The sequence below is a fragment of the Plecotus auritus genome (assembly GCF_963455305.1).
Source record: "Plecotus auritus genome assembly, chromosome: 12".
Lineage (NCBI taxonomy): Eukaryota > Metazoa > Chordata > Mammalia > Chiroptera > Vespertilionidae > Plecotus > Plecotus auritus.
The window spans coordinates 35,204,802-35,225,277 of record NC_137778.1 but is presented as its reverse complement, the minus strand read 5'-3'; the positions used below and the strand labels follow the sequence as shown (position 1 = coordinate 35,225,277).

The 20,476-nt window shown below is 48.9% G+C and overlaps 1 protein-coding gene across 1 annotated transcript; it reads left to right on the top strand.

Annotated features, from left to right (window-relative positions):
- Positions 1-863: 863 nt before the first annotated feature.
- CD2 (CD2 molecule) lies at positions 864-15,608 on the top strand. The gene is made up of 5 exons (XM_080648417.1): positions 864-1,003; positions 1,145-1,447; positions 5,543-5,773; positions 9,959-10,081; positions 14,575-15,608. The coding sequence occupies exons 1-5, from the start codon at positions 943-945 to the stop codon at positions 14,904-14,906; spliced, it is 1,050 nt and encodes a 349-aa protein (XP_080504543.1). The 5' UTR covers positions 864-942; the 3' UTR covers positions 14,907-15,608.
- The last annotated feature ends 4,868 nt before the right edge of the window (positions 15,609-20,476 follow it).

Genomic DNA, 20,476 nt, shown 5'->3' with positions numbered 1-20,476 from the left:
CCCCTTTTCTGGAACTAGACCTCTCTGTGCACCCATCACTGTACCCATCACTCTGCTTCTCTGCCTGCATCACCAGTTTCCTTTTCCTTTCTCCTTCCAAGTCCGTCCTCCCTTCTCCTTCTCTCCTCATCGGTTCCTTTCTCTCACCATCAATAGTGTTACCCACCTTAAATGTTTTTTTAATGATTTGTCCTGGTTGCTTAATAGTATTTCATAGTCTCTATGCATTTTTGTTTGTTTTGGAACACATTTTTATTTGCCTAACTGTGAATTTTTAATAGAGTTACACAAGTGCATGCTTAAACATAAGATTTGGGTATGTCAAACATTTAGAGCTGAGACTCAATTTATATTTGTTTCCTTTTATCATAATACATTTTTAGAACCTCAAGAACACATTTTGAGAAAGAGAAGAAATCCACTTTTATAATTACCTCATACGTCTTCATTTCCTAGTATTAATAACCATAGGATAAACAGTTGTATGCTGCTATTCACTTTTGAACATCTACCTATATTTCCATGTGGTCTTGTCAGAAACATTATAGCAACATGATTGGAAGGTGGGCTACCTGGTAGAATTGGGATCCTTGTTAACTAAGGGATGATGCTGAGTGATTCACTTAGCCTCTCAGTTTCTGTCTCTTCAATGGGGGATAATACCCCCCAAGGTGCTGGTGAGAATTAAAGAGTGAGAAGAAAACACACACTCCTAAGTATGCCTACTTCGGCAAAGGAACACATCAGCAGCGTTGGTTTGCTCTGTGTGTGTGTGTGTGTGTGTGTGTGTGTGTGTGTGTGTGTGTACACGCACTCTCTATGCTACTGTAAAAGAAGCAAAAAAGAAGCACGTGGTTAAGCTCACAGGGGTGGGTTCTTCCAGTCTTACTTTACTTCCTTCTGCTAAAGCTCAGAATCACAATAAGGAAACTAACCCCCAAGATGAACTTCAAATGTAAGATCTTAGCCAGCTTCCTTCTGATTTTCATCTCTTCTACCAAAGGTAAGTTGGTGTGTGGGTCTCCACTGCCACCATTCCAAGCTTCTTTGGAGGCTCTGAAGTGAGTGCAGAGTCCGAGAGGTCAAAGCCAGCTGTGCCTGGCGGTAAGTCTCAAGGCCTCAGAGACTGTCTTGCTTTTTATAGGTGTAGCTCCTACAGCTATTGAGGTCCTGGGTATCCTGCACCATGACGTCAACGTGACCATTCCTGATCCTCCAAAGAAGGACAACATAGATGACACCTCATGGAAAAAAAACGGAAAGAGGATTATACGATATATAAATGGCGAGATTATTAACGAGAAAAAGGAAAAGTACCAACTACTCGAAAATGGAACTCTGAAAATTAAACATCTGCAAAGAAATGACAGTGCTACCTACGAGGTAAACCTATATAATTCGGATGGACACAACATGTTGACGCAAACATTTGATCTGAAGATTCTAGGTAAGTCTTTGTTCCCTAAATTCCTCCGTCTCAGTATGGGTGCTACTTAGCAAGTTGGGGAATGGCATTTATCAACTGTCTCCCACCCCCGCCTCAGCCTTGGAGGAGCCCAAGGGAAAACTGAGGCATCCCTCCTGCCTCAGGGGAGGCTCTGTGCTGTGGGAGACGGAATCCACGTGTGGAAATACACAGCTGATACCCAGTCTGCCTGCCTGGAACTGTCTGTCTCTTCAGTGGTTATGGGAACGTGGGGCTGAGCAAAGAACGCGGATTAAGGTGGCATTAATCAGGAGGAGGGAGCAGGCAGTGGCGAAAGAAAAGGTAGGCATTCCAGGTGGATGATGAAGGGCAAGCTAGGTGGGAGCAGGGAAGGTGAGGCTCACTGGAGAGCAGTGGGTCTTCCAACAAAGGCAATTTCCAGCCAGGATGCCCTGAAGGAGTAGCTGTATGGCAGGAAAGGGCTGGGAAGGATGCATTTAAGGATGAAGAGCCCTGGTTTCTGAGCCACTCCACATCAGAGTGGTCCAAGTGGGTTCTGCCGGCCACTGTAGAAAACGCACAGGTGTGGCTCTGTGTATCTGTGCATGGCCGGGAGGGCAGAGTGCATACTGAAGATGGTAGTAAGAAGACTGGCCAGGAGGCTCACACACAGAGCTGTATCCCAGGGAAGGGGAGAAGGGCTGGGTTGTGATTCTTAACCCTGCCTGCACATTAGAATCAACTGAGAGGCTATTAAAAGTTGCCAGTGCCCAGGTTCCATCCTGATAATTAAGTCAGAATATTTTAGCGTGGGACCTGGGCATCAGCCGGGTCTAAAGGTTGTCGGGTCATTGTAATCGGCAGTAAAGGCTGACATCCTCTGGCCTGGACTAAAGGATGCCTGTCAAGTGAGGAAGGGTGAGTGTATGGAGAGTCATATGTGGAGAAAGCCTAGGCAGGATGGCATGGGTGTGGGACAGAGGGGAGAGAAAAGTGGAATTGAAATGACATGCAGTTGAACGTCCAGGAGCCGCTTGAAAGGGGGTGATAAGAAGTGAGAAGAGGGTCCTAGCCAGTTCAGCTCAGTGGATAGAGCGTCGGTCAGTGGACCAAAGGGTCTCAGGTTTGATTTCAGTCAAAGAGCATGTATTTCAATTGCAGGTTCGCTCCCCAGCCCTGGTCAGGGCTTGTGTGAGAGGCAACCAATTGATGTTTCTCTCTCTGTGTCTCTCCCCTTCCTTCCACTGTCTCTAAAAATCAATGAGGGAGAGGGGTTTGGGGGGGGGGGGTGGGGAATAAAAATCAATGGAAAAATATCCTCAGGTGAGGATTAAAAACACACACAAAACATCAAAGTGAGAAGAGGAAGCTGCACTTGGCCTTGAGAGGAAGACAGGAACCTCAGCATGAGCACAAGGCAACCACTCTGAGCAAATAACACTTCTGTGCTTCACACAGGAAATGTCACCCGGGGCAAGGCCCCTCCTCCTACCCAGGGCCACCTTCCAGTCCTGTCCTCAGTATGTGGACCTGGCAGCCACCCCTCTCCAACAATCCCAGACATTGTCAGCTCCCTGCACATGACAGCTTCCCACAGCCTGGTCCTCAAACTTGAATGGAGAATACGTTCCAGAACTGGGGTGGGACGTAGAATGGAGCCAGAAGGCGCCTCTGCGTATGGGGCTCAGGAAGCCCCAGATCTCAAGACTCTTGCCAGCACGGGCTCGGGGTCCTGCTTTGAACACGAGCCTCCCACTCCTGTCTTCTTTAGTACGGCAGCCATCACAGTGCCTGTCTGCTGGGTGTCGAGCGCTTTGCTCTCATGACCTTATTTGAGGGTCCCAGCACTCCTGAGAGGCAGCTCTTACTACCCCCTTCTTTTCTATAAGGAAACAGAAGCGACTTGCCCAAAGTCTCACGGTTTACCTCTGCAAAATCAGGACCAAACCCAGGGCTTCTTTTCAACAAAGATGGTGACTTTTTTTTTTCTTTCCAAAAGCTTTATTGAGACACAATTCACATACCATAAAATTCACCCATTTAAAGTGTATAATTCAATGGTGGTTAGTATGCTCAGGAATGTGCAACCAACAACAAAATCAATTTTAGAACATCTGTAGTCCCTCCTCTCCCCCCATATAAACCCTGCACTCCTTGGCCAAAAAAACAGAGATCTTTCCATGACACAACAGCCACCCCGCCCGCCCCCCTCTTTCTCTGTGTGTGTGTGTGTGTGTGAGAGAGAGAGAGAGAGAGAGAGCGCATCACCATTCCTTGCCACACAGCCTTGAGTAAATTCCCTATCTGCTCTCAGTGTGGTTTTCATAATAATAATTGCCTGGGGTATTCAGTGAGACATGGCTTCAATGACTAAGTACAGGTGCCTGCGGTGCCCAGAACACAGTGCCTGTTTGCCGAGTGCCCTCCCCCATCTCAATGCTTCTTCATGCTTCTCCTGGCTACAGTCTTGGCACCCAAATCCCCTTAATGAGGGGGCTGCTGCCACTGGTTGAAAAGGCAGTGGAAAGCCTTTTAAAAGCAGATATTAGTGGAGAAGCGGTTAAACCTAGAATTAAGGAGTTCTCACCTATGGGATGAGCCCCCTTTGATCTGGCCATTCCTCTGCTAGGAAGCCCTCTGACAGAGAGGATATGTACAAAGATAGGACTTTGAGAATCTGCTGATGGTCGTGTGGTTTATATTAGTGAAATATTGGGAAGGATTTTAAAGTCCCCAGCAGTTAGAAAATTATTCATTAAATGAAGAATACTTCATTTAAAAACAATGGTGGTGACATACTTGATATTCTTAAGGGAAAGAATTTCATAAAAGAAGTGAAGGAACAAAGGCAGACTACAAAATCACAGGATACAGTTTTCGTTTTTAAAACATTATTTATATGTGTATGGAATGCATAGAAAACATCTGCTAAAGATATACATCAAAGCATTAATAATTATTGGCTCTGAGTAGTGGAACTGCAAGTGATTTTTAGTCTTGAAACTTTTAAAATCAATTTTTACCATGATGGGGTGTCACTCTTATAAATAGAACAAAGAATATTTCCATTCTGAAAAGACAAGTAAATGCCTTGACTCAAACCCAGACTACACACTAACCCTGTCTTGCTGTTTGATGGCATTTCTGCATCCTCCTCTTTCTTGGTTGCATAGAATGCAAGGACGGGGGGGAAAGGCAGAAGAAGAGAAATCAGAGGTCTCACAGCTACAACTGGTTGGGTAGGGTTTGCCCCTGGCCCGTATGACGCCAAGGCCAGGCTCTTTGAAGATTCTCATGTCAGAAAAGCAAGGAATTCATGATTATGAATGGATCAACTACCACCAATAACATCAGTGCCTACACTTGGCCCAGAGCTTTGTCACATGCTGTCCCTGTCACAGCAGGTGGGGCCTGTCTATCTTATCTTTCTCTTAGAGATGAGGTCCAACGGGGCACAATGCGTGGCCAGGCCACTCTGGGCAAGAACCCACCCAATTTCACCTCTCAGAGCCTTGGGCATTTCATCTGCCACTAGGAAGAAAAACATCACCCTCTCTGTTTGCTAGGATTAAATGATATCATGTATGTGAAAACTGTTTAAGGTATAAAACAGCACTTAAACATTTGATATGATACATTTTTACTGGTTTAATGTACGTACGAACTTTATCATAAATGCATTTTCTCTGAATGTGCTGTGTTAATTTAAAAAAATTATTTTTGAAAATAGTGGGGGTCGCCGAAACCGGTTTGGCTCAGTGGATAGAGCGTCAGCCTGTGGACTGAAGGGTCCCGGGTTCGATTCCGGTCAAGGGCATGTACCTTGGTTGCGGGCACATCCCCAGTGGGGGGTGTGCAGGAGGTGGCTGATCGATGTTTCTCTCTCATCGATGTTTCTAACTCTCTATCCCTCTCCCTTCCTCTCTGTAAAAAAATCAATAAAATATGTTTAAAAAAAGAAAATAGTGGGGGTCTTTGAAATTGCTCCCTGGTCTCAAACTGACTTTATTCTCCCTCCCTCCCCACCCCCCGCTCCTCTATAAAAAGGTATGTCTATTAATCATATCATAATCTGAAAGTTAACTCATATGAATGGTATTTTTCTTTTCTTTTCAGAAAGGGTCTCAAAACCTGTGATCAACTGGAATTGTACCAACAAAACCGTGACCTGTGAGGTAACACAAGGAACTGACCCTAAGATAACACTGTATCGATACAGGATCAAAATCAAAGAAGGCCAGAAGGTCATCAGGTACAAGTGGACCACCAAACTAAATGCACCATTCAATTGCACAGCAACTAACCGTGTCAGCGAGGAAACCAGCGTGGTGGACATTGACTGTTCAGGTATGTGTCAGACATCCCAAGTTCACTTCTCAAATACAGTCTGCCAGGCCCATGGTACAGGTCCACTACAGGGCCCTGGTGCCAGGCTAGGAGGCAGCTTTGACTCAGGATGAGAACTGAAAGCACACCCCTTCCCCCTAAAAACCTTCAAGGCAAGACTTAAGAGGAAAGAGGAGGTGGTGTGCTATGGTTACCTACCTGGCACCCTCCCACAGAGCACCATATAACCTCAGGCAATTAAAAAGATCTTTTGGGAGAAAGAATTGCCAAACCAAAGACATAGAAGGAATTGTAGAGGCTTTTTTATGCAAACCTCCACTTTCCTGAGAGACGAACTTACTTGCTCATGGTCCCTCGTCTCAGTGGTGACTCCCATTGTAATGATGGAGAAGAGAGCAGGAAAGATTCCCTTGGGGTGGGGGGAGATGGCCAGCACCTCCTATCAGAGGCTGCAGAAAAATACACGGAGTTAGGGGGCTGGGAGAAGAAGAGCTCGAGGCCAGGGAGGACCATGAGCGCAGTGAGAAAATGTTCCTCCTACCTTAGAACAGACAGCCTGGCTTTGGCAACAGCACCAGGAAGTCCTGAAACTCTAAGAGTCTAAGCTCTTTCCTGGCAGCCCAGCCTGACATTGCCCCCAGAAGTAAATTTGGGGAGTCTGTAGTGCTCAGCTCTGGGAGCCAGAGGTCTGTCCAAATATAGCCGGATGACCTTGACAGAGTTCCTTTCCTCTGGGCCACCGCCTCCTAGTCCGCAAGGAGAATGAGCCCCTGATTCCCAAGAGTCTACTCATCTGAGACTCTGCGATTATCTTCCCAGTGCGGTCTGGTGGACCCCCAGAAGGGAAACTGAACACAAAAGCAGTTATTTGGTCAGAAGTCCTGAGTTTACGCAGTGACTATGGCTGGTCAGTGACCCTAGGAAGCAGGCCTGGGCTGGTGCGAAGGCAGAAGTAAGGCTTTTTTATATATATTCTTTGAATTAGTTATATTTTTTTGCTGTATAACAAATTATCCCACATTTTGTGGCTCAACACTACAAGCAGTTATTATCTCACAGGTTCTGTGAGTCATGAATCTGTGAGTGACTTGATGGTCCTGGCTCAGCATCCTTCATGAAGCTACAATCCAGATACTGGCAGTATGTCATGTCAATCATGTCCAGGCTCTATGGAGGGGTCTATGTCCAAGATCACTCATGTGGGTCATTGGGCTGCCTCACGGTATGGCCACCAACTTCCCTCTGAGCAATCTAAGCAAGAGCAAGAACAAGGTCTCGAGACAAAAGTCACAAACATCCTATCTAATAAAAGAATAATATGCAAATTGACCATCACTCCAACACACAAGATGGCTGCCCCCATGTGGACACAAGATGGCCGCCACAAGATGGCCAGCAGGGGAGGGCAGTTGGGAGGGACCAGGTCTGCAAGGGAGGGCAGTTGTGGGTGATCAGGCCAGCAGGGGAGGGCAGTTAGGGGCAAACAGGCTGGCAGGGGAGCAGTTAGGAATCAATCAGGCTGGCAGGGAATGGTTAGGGCGTGATCAGGCTGGCAGGCAGAAGTGGTTAGGGGCAATCAGGAAGGCAGGCAGGTGAGCAGTTGGGAGCCAGCAATCCTGGATTGTGAGAGGGATCCCAGAGGAGAGGGTGCAAGCTGGGCTGAGGGACATCACCCACCCCCCCAGGTGCACAAATTTCATGCACCAGGCCTCTAGTTTTATAATAATCATAGGAGTGATAGGTATCCCAGCACTTTTGCTGTATTCTAGCCATCAGAAGCAACCAATAAGTCCAGGTCACCTTCATTGGAAGGGATGACATAAAGATGGGAATCCCAGGAGGCAGGCTCTTTGGGCCATCTAAGTGTCTGTTCCCCGCCCCCCCCCCCCCCCCGCCACACACACACGTAGACTAATATCACTTCTCCCCGCATGTCTGCCCATCACCACAGCACAGTGAATCCAGCAGCCCCTCATTGACTTTATGATCCCTTTTCCCTTTCAGGAGGCCTTTGCTTAGAGTTGCCAGATTTAGCAAATAAGAAGACAGCAAAAATATGTTCCAAATGATGCATGGGACATATCAGTAGCTAAACTAAAAATTATTCATTGTTTAATTAAACTTTCACTGGGCATCCTGCATTTTATCTGACAACCCTACTTCATGTCTTTTTAAACTAGATTCCATCAGGATAAAAATGCATGTGTATTAGGGATGGAGAGAGGGCCTTGGGAGAAGCCTAGGGTCAAAGACTAGAAACTTCATGTCCCTTACCCCTTACTCTATGGTGCAAAGACTGGAAACTTCATGCTCCTTCCTCCATGATGCAGAGCAGGAGCCAGACTGGGAAGAGCCACAAAAGAGACGGGAGGAATATCGGGGCAGGGGGGAAGAAAAGGGGAGACCGGGGAGGCGGGTGCTTCTCTTGAAGACCCTAAAAAGGATCAGGGTGTTTCCTCCTGAAAGGCCAAGGCAGAGAGGAGTGGAGATAAGACTAACCATGGGGCTCAGAATAGGTGATTGTGTACTTAAAACCAGAACACAGGAGGCAGGACCCACCACATAAACTTCTGGGCACCTCTCTCCAAGGAGGGCAGGAAGGAGGGTGGCTGGCTTCAGACACCGTGAGCTCCCAGTTTTGAATGCCTCTCTGAGACAAGCTGGAATGTCTCCCATGGAGAGCCCTCCCAGGTGCCCAGAGGGCCATGCTGGATAAGCCTGAGGACTTGACTTTGTAATATCCCCAAGGTAAGAGTGTGACCATCCGTGTGAGGACTGAGAGAAGATGAGCTGGTGACTGCCTGGCTGAGCCCTGGCCTGTCCTGGCCCACCCGCAGCAGAACCTGGGAAGCTCTCCGCTCAGCCTGAAGGAGACTCCAAGCGGCCTCCAGCCCTGCCTCCCAGCCAGCAGATCCCAAAGAACCCCAGATACGCTCTTTGACCCATTTCACAGCAGTTTAGAATCATGCCTGCTTTTCTAAAGGATGCCCCTTCATCCGCAGACCAGAGGGGTTGTGCAACTGGCAGGCAAAGAGCTGGTCAGAGAGACTTGAGCAAAGCAAGCAAGGACTAGCACACCACTGCAGTCTGTTGGTTAGGTTTCTGGGCTTCGGGCTTGCTCCCGGGCTCCATGTGTAGGAGGATCTTCCTAGGAAAGTTTGGCTGGAGAAAGGTTTCTTTGTGATGCTGGGCTGAGCTCCAGTTTGTTCTCCAGATGTCTGAGTCCCTGACCCCTGGCCCCACTGCTGCCTCTCTAGCTGCCATTGACTCACAAAGGGCAGATGACCCAGCAGCCCTCCCGGGAACAGCTCCCAGGACACAGAGCTCAACGGAGAGCAGGACCTCGCCTCTGTGCTGCTTTACAGTTTACAAAGCACTTTCACATCCATTATCTGATTGACTCCCAGCAGCCTCCCTGTGATGTGAGTTTCATCATCTCCATTTTACAAAGAAAGGCACAGGCTCAGAGAGGTGGAGTCACTTGCCAAAGGTCACACAGTACTTGCCTAGAGGATCCTGGAACTCAAACCCTTTTCCCTAAACACTGAGTCATTGTTTTCCTCATTGCTTTACAGCAACTGAAGAAGGGCGGGAGCTGAAGATCAAGCCCCCTGCTGCTGCTAACTCACAGTGTGCCAGGGTTTCTCTCACAGGCCCGGGAAGTCTGTGAGGGGTGCTGGCTGTGCGGTCAGGGCGCTGGGCTGGATAAGGGACACATTTACCCTTAGTCTTTGGTCACTACCTGGTCAAGAGGGTGGGGAAACAACTGGTATAGGAGGGCAGCCAGAGGTGAAGCTGGGTAAATAGTGCAGAAACTCTGAGACAAGCAGCTGCTTAAAGGAACCACTCAGGAAGATACTGTGCGGCCTTGGGCAACTCACCCGCCCTCTCTGGCCCTTGTCTGTAAACCTGGAGGTGATACCGCATTGTGTCTCTAACCTCCTTCTAGATCTACACTTCTGCTATGGTCTCTTTCCTGGGGGCCCTGGCGGTCCCCTGGCGCAGGAAGGATCAGGTGTCTAGCCCAAGAGGGCACCCTGCATGAGCTTGGCCTTTGTGAGGTTGAGGAGTTGCGTTTTTTAAGCTCTATCATCCGCTTAACTCGGGAGGCAGGAATCCTTGGCCGGAGCAGTGATGGTCCCTCTGCTAACACGGCCCCACCATCGCCCCTCTTTCCTCTTGCAGAGAAAGGGCTGGATATCCCCCTCATCATTGGCATTTGTGGTGGAGGCATTTTCTTCTTCCTCTTTGTGGCACTCCTCATTCTCTTCATCAGCAAGAGGAGAAAACAGCACAGAAGGAAAAATGGTAAGCCCCCTCTTCTGCCCCCCTCCTGCCCCTGCAGGCCTGGGCAAAATCCCCGTGGAAACGACTTGCGGGGAGGATGCTTGCGTCTGGATTCGGCAGTTTCAGAATGTCAGGGCTGTAACCGGCGGTTACAGTTTGTTCCATTTTGTGGTTAGCTTGACTTCTGAAAAACAAATTCTCAGTGGCAGCCTTGTGGAAGCTTAAGAAGCTGAATCCAGGTTGGCCCCATTGTCGTCCACCTCCTGAGCCGACTCTGCGTAAGGCAGTGTGGACTTTATTTATGTATTTGTTTATGTATGTATGTATGTATGTATGTATGTATGTATGTATGTGCGTACGTATGTATTTTTTCCCATCACCTTTTGCCCCCTCTATGCCCTCTTGCACCTCCACCCATCCCCCTCTACCCCCTGCAATTACCACCCTGCTATCCCTGTGTGTGGTTATACTTTGAATAAGCAACACATCTCTATGTGGGTAGGAGGGTTAGCTTCAAAACACGTATCTGTGGACACACATCATGCCCAGTCCTGCGGGGATGGCCAAGTTCCTTGGAACACGCGTAAAATTTCAGGGTCTTGGGGACCCGCAGGGACACCCTTGTTCTACAACCAGGTGTCCATGCCTCCTTTTCCAATTCGCTGTTCAGAGGGATGTGCTGGGCTCTGGGTGTTTGTCCCTCAAATCAGGCCTGACAACCCACCAAGATTAAAAAGATGATGCTCAGAAGTGGGGAGCTAGCTCAAAGAGCATGCAGGCACCAGAGGCAGTGTGTCCAGATACAGTCACCACCCCCCTTATCTGTGGGACTGCGTTCCAAGATGCCCAGTGGCTGCCTGGAACCACAGATAGTACCAAAGCCTGTATATACTATGTTTTTCCTACAAATGCATACTTACAATGAAGTTTCATTTATAACTTTAGGCACAGTAAGAGATGAACAATAGTGACTAATAATCAAATAGATTATAACAATACCTTGTAATAAAAGTTATGTGAAAGGCTTTGTGGCCATTATTAAGTAGAATAATGGTAACTTGAACACACGTACTGTGGTGCCTCGACAGTCGATCTGATAACTAAATGGCTGCTAAGTGACTAATGGAGCATGTACGGCGTAGATACATATACAGAGTGGATACATGGGGCAAAGAGATGATTCATATGCAGACAGGACAGAGCAAGACTTCATCGCTATTCAGAACAGCATGCAATTTAAAATTTATGAATTGTTTATTTCTAGAAATTTCCATTTAATATTTTTGCCCTGCAGTTGAGCATGGGTAAGTGAAACCGTGGATAAGAGGGGACTGCTCTAATGGCACACCAGGTGTCTCCACAGGTGCTGGGATGGGACTGTTGGGACCCCATGCTGCAGGTGGGTCCAACAGGAGGCATCCAGCCATTGGCAGGCCCCTCAGATTCTGCGTAACCTCACATTCACTGTAGGACTGGGTCCCCTCACTCGAGGTCTTTTCCTAGAACGGGCACCCCCCAACCCCCAAGGAAGGACCTGGTGGCCTTGAGCTACCGTCAGATTTGAATGCCACTGGCCTTCAGCCCTAAGTCCTGCCATACCTCTGCCCCATGTTCCACCTCCATTCTTCCCACACTCTCCACCCCAGTGGAAGAGAATTACCTGCCGAGTCCCAGAGGCACCCATGACTTCCTCACTTCTGTGCCTTGCTCAGGCTGTTCTCTGCCCCCTTTCCTCCTGCAAAGGCCCCTTCTCCATCACCTAATGATCGAAGACCACTTATTCTTCCAGAGTGGACCTCACATGCCACCCACAACAAGGCAATCCCTGCTTTCACCAGGCTGAAGTGACCAACAGAATGACTGCCTCATTGTGACAAAATAGTGGCTTGTGCCAGGCATGAATCTCTATAATATATGCTTCGTATTTATGATCTTATCCAAATTTCCAAGTGACCTTATGAAATAGATAATATTCACACGGATGAGGAAATTTAAGCTCAGTGAGGTTCAATGATTTGCCCCGAATCCGATAGCCAGCAGGCTGAGTCAGGACTAGGTGAGGCCAGCAAGGAGCTCAGGGTGCAACATTTAAAGAGACGCTCACCTTCGACCCTGCTGTTGCACAACCTTGCGAGCGAGGGCCTGGGTGCGTTGCTGGATTCACCCTCATCGCCCCAGCCCTGGGCTGAGTAACCAGGAGCTGCAATGAGGGACAAGGACACCGGGCCTGAGGAAGCCTTGGAGCAGACCTTGGGCAGGGATGGCTAGTTGGATGTGGGCATGCTGGGGCCCACAGCCCAGCTCTGGCCAGACAGGCTGCACAGAGCCACAGCTAGCCTAGTCTGTCCACGCCAGCCCGAGGTTACCATCACTGGACCACCCCCAACTCCTCCTCCTGGACAACTGGGGCTCTTGGTCTGCACCCCTGTGGGGGTCCTTCCTGGAGACTGGCATTGTGATCTGCAGCCCCACTTCCTTGACTTAGGCTTCCTGAGCACAGTGTTTGTGTCTGGGCCACCACTGCCTTAGCAGTGGCACCTGTCACCTGGAGGAAGAGGAATACATTTTCGAAGAACAAATGAACAGGACAGTGGTGAACAGACCAGTGAATGAATGGCCAGGCCAAGCCTGCCACGTAGGGGATGAAAACGAACCCCCATTGTCCCACAGCGGGGAGTGGGTCCGAGGTCACAGTCCTCTGCCCGGCCTCCTGGGACCACCTTGGGGCACCAGGGATGGCATAGAGGGTGTGTTTGCCCTTTCTGTGCCCTTTTCTCTGTGTGCGTGGGGCACACCGGCCTCCCACATGTCCAAGCCACGATGCGGCCTTAAGCCCTCACAGTGGACTCTGCCTGAGCCTGGATTCAGCAGTGGGAGGACGCCTTTGGCCCAGCGTCATCACCCGAAGTTGCAGGGCGACACAGTCCAGGGGGCCTGGCTCAAAGCCCTCACCCCTGTAATGATGAGACCCCGGGGAGAATGTCCTCCTGCCTCCTCCAGAGCGCTGCAAGGGTGGCCGTGGGCACGGGGACTCCACACCTACCCTGTAGCCCAAAGGAGGCCGGAGGGGCCGGGGGCAGGGGTCCTCCAGATCGCCAGCGGCTGAGCATCTGCACACATTTTGTGTGATTTGAAAACCGCACAGGACAAACTGTGTTACTAGGAGTCGTGGGCCTGTCTTCCTGATTGACAGGCCCCCAGAGCAGAGAATCCCAGAGGGGTAGCCGGGGAGGAATTCTTTCCTCCTGGGTGCAGGAGGATGGGGCTTGCTTCTGAATTTCTAAGAACCTATCCTCCAGCCCTCACCAGAATGTGGGTTGCATTAGAGCCAGAGTGAAAGGCAGATCTAACAGAGAAACCCGTGGGAACGAAGGTCATTACTGATGTCCCTCCGCCCACTCAGGGCCTATGCGAGAGCTCTAACCACCAGGCGCTCAGCAAGCCACCTCTAGGACGACACAGAGGCCAGGCTGAGGAGTCCGAGTGTCCTTTCTGCTCCCTGGAGACCCAGGCACAAAGGCCCCCACCTGTCTCCCCGCCCTGGCTTCCTGAGTTCTCAAAGCCCCGGGCTCTCATTCTGCCTTGCTGGTGGGCACATCTGTCTGCCCTACAAGACTGGGAACCCTTAGAGCAGGGGTGGGGAACATCCAGCCCACGGGCCTTGTATGGTCTGGCCCTGCCAAGGCATCAGAGGTGAGTTAATGAAATGTTTGACCAAATATAGCAGGCTGCTTTTTTAAAATATATATTTTTATTGCTGACAGTATTACAGATATCTCCCATTTCTCCCTTCTCACCCCACTCCTTACAGCCCCCCTCCCCAGGTCTTCACTACCTTATTGCTTATGTCCAGGGGCTATGCATATAAGTATGTAAGTTCTTTGGCTTATCTCTTCTCATCCCCAGCCGTGGGCAAACTACGGCCCGCGGGCCGGATCCGGCTGTTCTATCCGGTTCTCTTGCTCTCCCCTCCGCTCCTTTACTTTGAATTTATATTAGTTCACACAAACACTCCATCCATGCTTTTGTTCCGGCCCTCTGGTCCAGTTTAAGAACCCATTGTGGCCCTCGAGTCAAAAAGTTTGCCCACCCCTGCCCTAACCCCACATTGAGGTATGTCAGTCTGTTCCATGCTTCCATGCTTTGGGTCTTATTTTGTTGGTCAGTTCATTTTGTTCATTAGATTCCACGAATAAGTGAGATCATGTGATATTTGTCTTTTTCGGTTTGGCTTATTTCACTTAGCATCATATTTTCCAGGTCCGTCCAAAGCAGGCTAATTTTTACGTTGATAATTTTGTATGGCCCACGATCAGGGCTATAAATATCCAATGGCCTTTGGCAGAGAAAAGGTTCCCCACCCTGCCTTAGCGGGTAGGGGCAGTTTCTGCCTCCTCATCACCTCCCTGAGAGCAGCTAGCAGACCCCTTGGGCAGAGAAGGGCCACTCGGTAAAGAGCCGCATCGATCATACCTTGCAAAGGTAAGCTCTGAAGTTTAGTTTTGTTGTTGCAGGTGAGAAACTGGAACTCAGAGCACACAGAACCACCTCTGAGGAAAGGAGCCGGAGGCCCCACCAAAACCCAGCCTCAGCTCCTCCCACTGCAGCCGCATCCCAAGCTCCTCCTCCACCTGGTCATCGTCCCCAGGCACATGGTCCTCGGCCCCCGCCTCCTGGCCACCGTGCCCAGCACCAGCAGCAGAAGAGGCCCCTGCCTGCCCCTGGCGCCCATGTCTACCAACAGAAAGGACCTCCTCTCCCCACGCCTCGGGTTCAACCGAAACCTCCCCGTGGGGCCAGAGAAAACGCCAAACTGTCTTCTGGCAAAGCTGACCCCGTCCTTTGATTAAAAGAGGTAGAAACTGTCCCTTCCTGGAAAGGCACCGGGGAGTTCCTGCACTCGGTGTATACACCTGCACTTCTACCAGCTGTGTCTGACAAGCAGGGCGTCATCACCTCCCGGGCTCCTGGCCCAGAGCCACACCTGCACACCCCAGCCACATGGTCTCACATCTGGAGTCACTGGCCTCCTCCTCAAGTGCCACCGCACCAAGAAGGGAGAGACAATAAAGTGCCATCATTAGGATGAGGAGTGACTGAGCACAAAACCCTAGAGCGCTCCACGCCTCCCTGAGCGACATCCAGCAGCCGCTGTGCCCCTGTCTCGTTACCAGCTACCTGCCTGATGCAGAGACTCTTGGGTTTCTGATGTGCCTGGTGGACTCTTGCCTACCATCTCCTGAGTCGATGTGAAATAAAAGGTTTGACGTGATCCCAGTGCCTACTCATTATAGAAAGCAACCCAGCAGCGCCCGGACGGTATGGCTCAGTTGGTACAGTGTCGTCCCATGCACCAGGAGGTCTCACGGTTTGATTCCCAGTCAGGGCACATGCCCGGGTTGCAGGCTCAACCCCCAGGAAGGGGCGAGCAGGAAGCAGCTGATTGATGTTTCTCTATCATCGATGTATTACGTCTCTCTGCCTCTCCCTTCCTCTCTCTAAAATCAATAAACTTAAAAAATAAAACAAAATAAAGGAACCCAGCATCAAGCTGCGGCATCAAAAAGAGGCTGGTTGGTGTGGCAGCAGGACCACATTTGGTCGCCCCAATTCACCTGGGTCCCCTCCCCCACCAGAGCATCAGCATGCTCCCCAGGGCTCAACTACAAAGCCAGCCTGACCACTTACTTGTAGATTCGCTTAATGAATTGAAACCTCTCCGCACAAACTTCAACAAGAGGCACCAGAAAAAGTAATTCTTTGGGTACCACTTCCTTCAGACACGGTCACGACGATCTATAGCAGTGGTTCCCAACGTGGGGCACACCCCCCACAGGGGGGCAATTTGATTTTAAGGGGGGCAATTAGAGAATGAGTTATTAACAGTGAATTTTTTTTGCATTTCTTATGGTTCTAGGGGCCTCATATACCGTATATAAATATATATTGTGACAACATATTTATGCATCTCAATTCTCTATTATATGTTTTGAAACTTTATTTGCTATTTTTTTCATATCACTTCATATTATTATTTAACAGTTTCTTAGTGATTTCTTCCTCAGTACTTCAACTGTCCTTTCGTTCTTTTATTTTTCTCTTTCATGGGTGCCATGTTCTTTGGAAGCTTGTTTAGACCAAGTTAATGGCCTTTTAGGCTTCCTCCATGTGACTAAAAGTTCACTTTTTTACTAATAAGAATTATATGTAATGGGGGGGGGGGCATCAGGATTTTAGAGATGCTTAGGTGGGGCATGGCCAAAAAAGGTTGGGAATCACTGATCTATAGAGTCATCCTGGAAAACCCATGGACACTGGAGGTGCCACAAGCCAATCAGATGTCATGCAAAAGGGCAGGCTCAGCGACAACTTGGTTGAATCAAATCCCAAGTGTCTTCAATGACCATTGCTTAAAGGTCAGACCCCATCCCCAGCTAGAGTCATGCTAGCTGTACTTCGGGGGAAGTGGGGAGAACAAAACAGCTTTTCGTTAAGGTTCTTCAACACTAGGTGGTGAGAAGGCACCGGATTTGAAATGCTGGTGCCATGGTTGTGGTCCCGTCCGCCGCCTCCGTCCGCCGCCTTCGCCTGGCCCCTCTAACACTTGGTAAATCTTATCAGGTTCTGACAGGAAGCTCTGAGGTCTAAACCACAAAGTCTGTGTGCCTATTCAGGGCTTCCTGTGACAGCTTACTGAGGGCTGAACTGCTTATTCCTTAGCACCCAGAGTCAATTATCAAGGATAATGATGAATGAAACCCCACAGCCTCCTGAAATTCACGCAGGAAATCCAGCCAAGTAACAGTCATCGCAGGATCTACCTTCAGTAGGAGAGATGGAGGTCTGAGCACTGCCCCGTTCTCATTCCTCATTTCAGTCCTGAGCCATTCCATCAGGCATCCTGCCAGAATGGCCTCCATCCCATCCCTTCAAGGAGCCATCCCCGGCCTGGTGCTAGGGCTTTCTTTTGAAATCCTAAAGTGTTACACGTGATGCAGATCATATGCTGCCTGTAAGTATTCGATCTTTTGTTATTCCTTCATTCAACAAACATTTATTGAACTTCCACTGCATCCCAGGCTCTGTACTAGGTACCAGGAACACAGGGGTGTACAACTGACTGTATCTTTGCTTTCAAGGACCGCACAACCTAGGTGGGGGAAGGGTGGACAACTTTCAGGATAAATGTAACTGTGTGATAAGTATAAGTCAGAGGCAAGTACAGGCGCCCAGAGGAAAGATTTGGACTGCAGATTAGGAGGTGGGGCTGGGGTGACACAGAAGGCTTCCTGAAGGAGGCGGTGTTTGAATTAAGTTGTAATAGATTAGTAACACTGGTGAAACAGAGGTGCAGAATTACCCATGTGGAGGGAACAGCATGAGCAAAACTCATGTCAGCTACCTGCTCATACATTATGTTGTTCCTTAACTACTGTGTTTCATCAATTTGAAGATGCCATGGATTTTAAGTGGCATCATTATTCTACATACCGTAAAAAGAAAACCTCTCAGCTGCCTTATAACAAAGCTAAGATACACTCAATTTTTAGACACAACCCCATTTCTGTGATGTTAAAATGTGAAAAGATGTGCATTTTTACTTTATTTATTTTAATTTTATTATTCTTTTTTTTTAAATCCTTACTCGAGAATATTTTTTCCATTGACTTCTAGAGAGACTGGGGGGGGGTGGGGGGGAGGTGGAGGCAGACACACACACACATTGATTGGTTGCTTCCCACCCTTCCTGGAGCTGGGGAAATTGCAACTGAGGTATGTGCCCTTTAACAGAACCTGAGACCCTTCGATCTGCAGGCCGATGCGCTAACCACTGAAAAAACCAGCCAGTGCTTTTGTGTGTGTGTGTGTGTGTGTGTGTGTGTGTGTGTGTAACCCTCACCCAACGACATGCTTATTTATTTTAGAGAGAGAGGAAGGGAGAGGAGAGAGAAAGAGAAATATCAATGTGAGAGAGAAGCAGATTGGTTGCCTTCCTAATGGAGATTGAACCCACATCCTAGGTAAGTGCCCTGACCAGGAATCTAACCTGCGACCTGTCAGTGTGCGGGTCGACGCTCCAACCAACTAAGCCACATGGACAAGGGCAAGACATGCATTTCAGAATTGATGAAATGCATAGTTAATAAGCCTCTTGAGAACAAAGACCATAGTGCTTTACAGAAATACCACTAGCTAACTGATGCAATGGGTGCGCACAGCCTGTATGAAAGAAAGGAAGGGAACACATGTGGCATTTACATACTTAAGACACACTCCCTGCACCACTGGAATCTTCACCATGAAAACATGGGCCTTGCTCAGGATCTCTGCTGCCTTCATCCACCTATCTGACCTTGTGTGACCTACCACTGACCCTGTCCCCAGAGCATGGACTTCCTCAGAAGTGGTCAGACCAGCTGCATCAGAAATGTGGAGCTTAGAAAAAAAATACCAAGAATTTAGTAGGTGAGTTTGGGCCTCGAGTCTCTGCACTTTTAATAACCTCTTTAGGTGATTCTGACAGGCATTCTAGGAGAACCACAGGCCAACTGGTCTTCAAATGATTCATCATCAGTAACAAGTCAAATTTGAAGACGTTCTAGATAATACGGTATTGCAAGAAAAACAGTGATAGCACAGTTAACAAATCTTCTGCTGGAAACTACGAACATGAGGGAGTCAGCTAGGTTGGAAAACAGTATCCAGGTAATTTGAGGGACTGGAACATCCTAGGGTGTCATATAAAGGCAGAAAATGCTGGGTTTTTGACAGCCTCTCTGCCCTCCGTAAAGAGCAATCTGAGCCTAGCAACTGAGTCAGACCAGCTCTAAGGGGGCCTGGGCTGTTGACTGGCAATTTCATCTCAGTCCTCCTCGAGGAGGTCTCTAACAGGGCTCCTTGAGGCGCCCCCATACTCGCCGGGCTGCAGCCACGTGGTTCCTTGGGGCCACTGCCCACAGTGTCTCCTGCCCAGAGCCACTGCCCACACTTTCCACTTGTCCACACTCTTCTTTCAGGACTCCGGGGCCTTGCCTGACTCCTGAGTTGTGCTGTGGTGTGAGCCTTGTGAAGCCACCTCGCTCTGTCTCACTGAGGTCATCTTGTCCAGAGCAGGAGGAGGCCCACAGGCACTATAGCCAGAAGGTTCTCACTCTCTCTCACTGGTTTTGCAAGCTTGAGACACTTACTCAGCCTCTTTGAACAACTGGTTTCCACATGTGTAAAATGGAGATAACACCTCACAGGGTTCGAGTGCGGATTAACTGGAAATACTGTATGAAAATGTAGGTGTGTATCTTGGTGGACAGGAGACATCTGATAACTGTGAGCTTTCCTTCTGGCTTGAAACCTGAGAAAGAACACCCTGGATAGCAGACATAAATGACCCAATTATTGGAAAGAGGCACAGCCCATTATAAATTCATAAGTACTCTGTAAGGGGAATAGTGTGCTAGGAGTTTGATTCACCTTAGTTTTCTAACATTGGCCACAGTGGACAGATGGAACAAAACCCTATATACCAGATGTATTAAAAGCTAAACAACAGACCCTTAAGACCACTGCACAGAGCTTGGATTGAGCCACCGGCCTGCTGTTCCCATAAAGGAGGGCCACTCTGACAACACGTCTGGCCACCACTCTACAAGACAGCCTGGTGATTCATTCACAGCAATAGGGAGCAGAGGAAGAGGGAGCAGGGAACATTCTGGTCTTTCTAAAATCCTACCAGTCCGCATGAGACCTGCCGACTGGTCAGGGCTGGCATAGGGGAGGTGCTTACAGTGAATGTTTGGAGGGCAATCAACTTTCCTGGTTTCAAGCAAACCGTCAAGCAGTCCTGGAGGCCCCAAATGAACTGGTGCAGCCGAGCGCAGCCACTGTGGGAGCTGTGGTCTGGGAGGGGGCAGGGCGGGTTACCCATAAGGCAGGGGAATTTCTAGTTGAGGATAACAGCTTAACTCATGTGTTAGCCTTTACCCCCCGCCCCCGCCCCCCCCCAAAAAAAAACACACAACATTAACTTGAACACAAATAAAAGACACAAACTACAGATAGGGACAAAGAGAATAGGAAAAAAAACCCACAGTACAGTAGCACAATGTGGGAACTTGAAAAAGCAGAGTGAAGGGTGGTAACTGACTAAGTGAACTTCAAAGGCTGAATCAATCAGAAGGCAGCAGAGGAGAAAGCCATGGTGCAGACTGATTTACTCACAGTAATATTGAAAGATTCCAGCATCTTCAGAAAGCTTTTTTGGGGAGTAGCTCAATAAAGCCGAGATTCTTAGGATGTACCTATGCTAAGCATTTGTCGAATGCTGAACTCTGAGATGACACCCTTGGAATGAGATGATGAGTCACCTGGATCCAAAGAGAATTTTTCAGGCTAATGACCAGGTATCAAGATCCCACAAGA

Excerpts from the sequence above, each read along its gene's own strand:
- CD2 (XM_080648417.1), top strand. The coding sequence starts at position 943 with ATGAACTTCAAATGTAAGATCTTAGCCAGCTTCCTTCTGATTTTCATC. Across the intron at positions 1,448-5,542 it reads ATTTGATCTGAAGATTCTAG|AAAGGGTCTCAAAACCTGTG; the intron begins GTAAGTCTTTGT and ends TTTTCTTTTCAG. Across the intron at positions 10,082-14,574 it reads ACAGCACAGAAGGAAAAATG|GTGAGAAACTGGAACTCAGA; the intron begins GTAAGCCCCCTC and ends TTGTTGTTGCAG.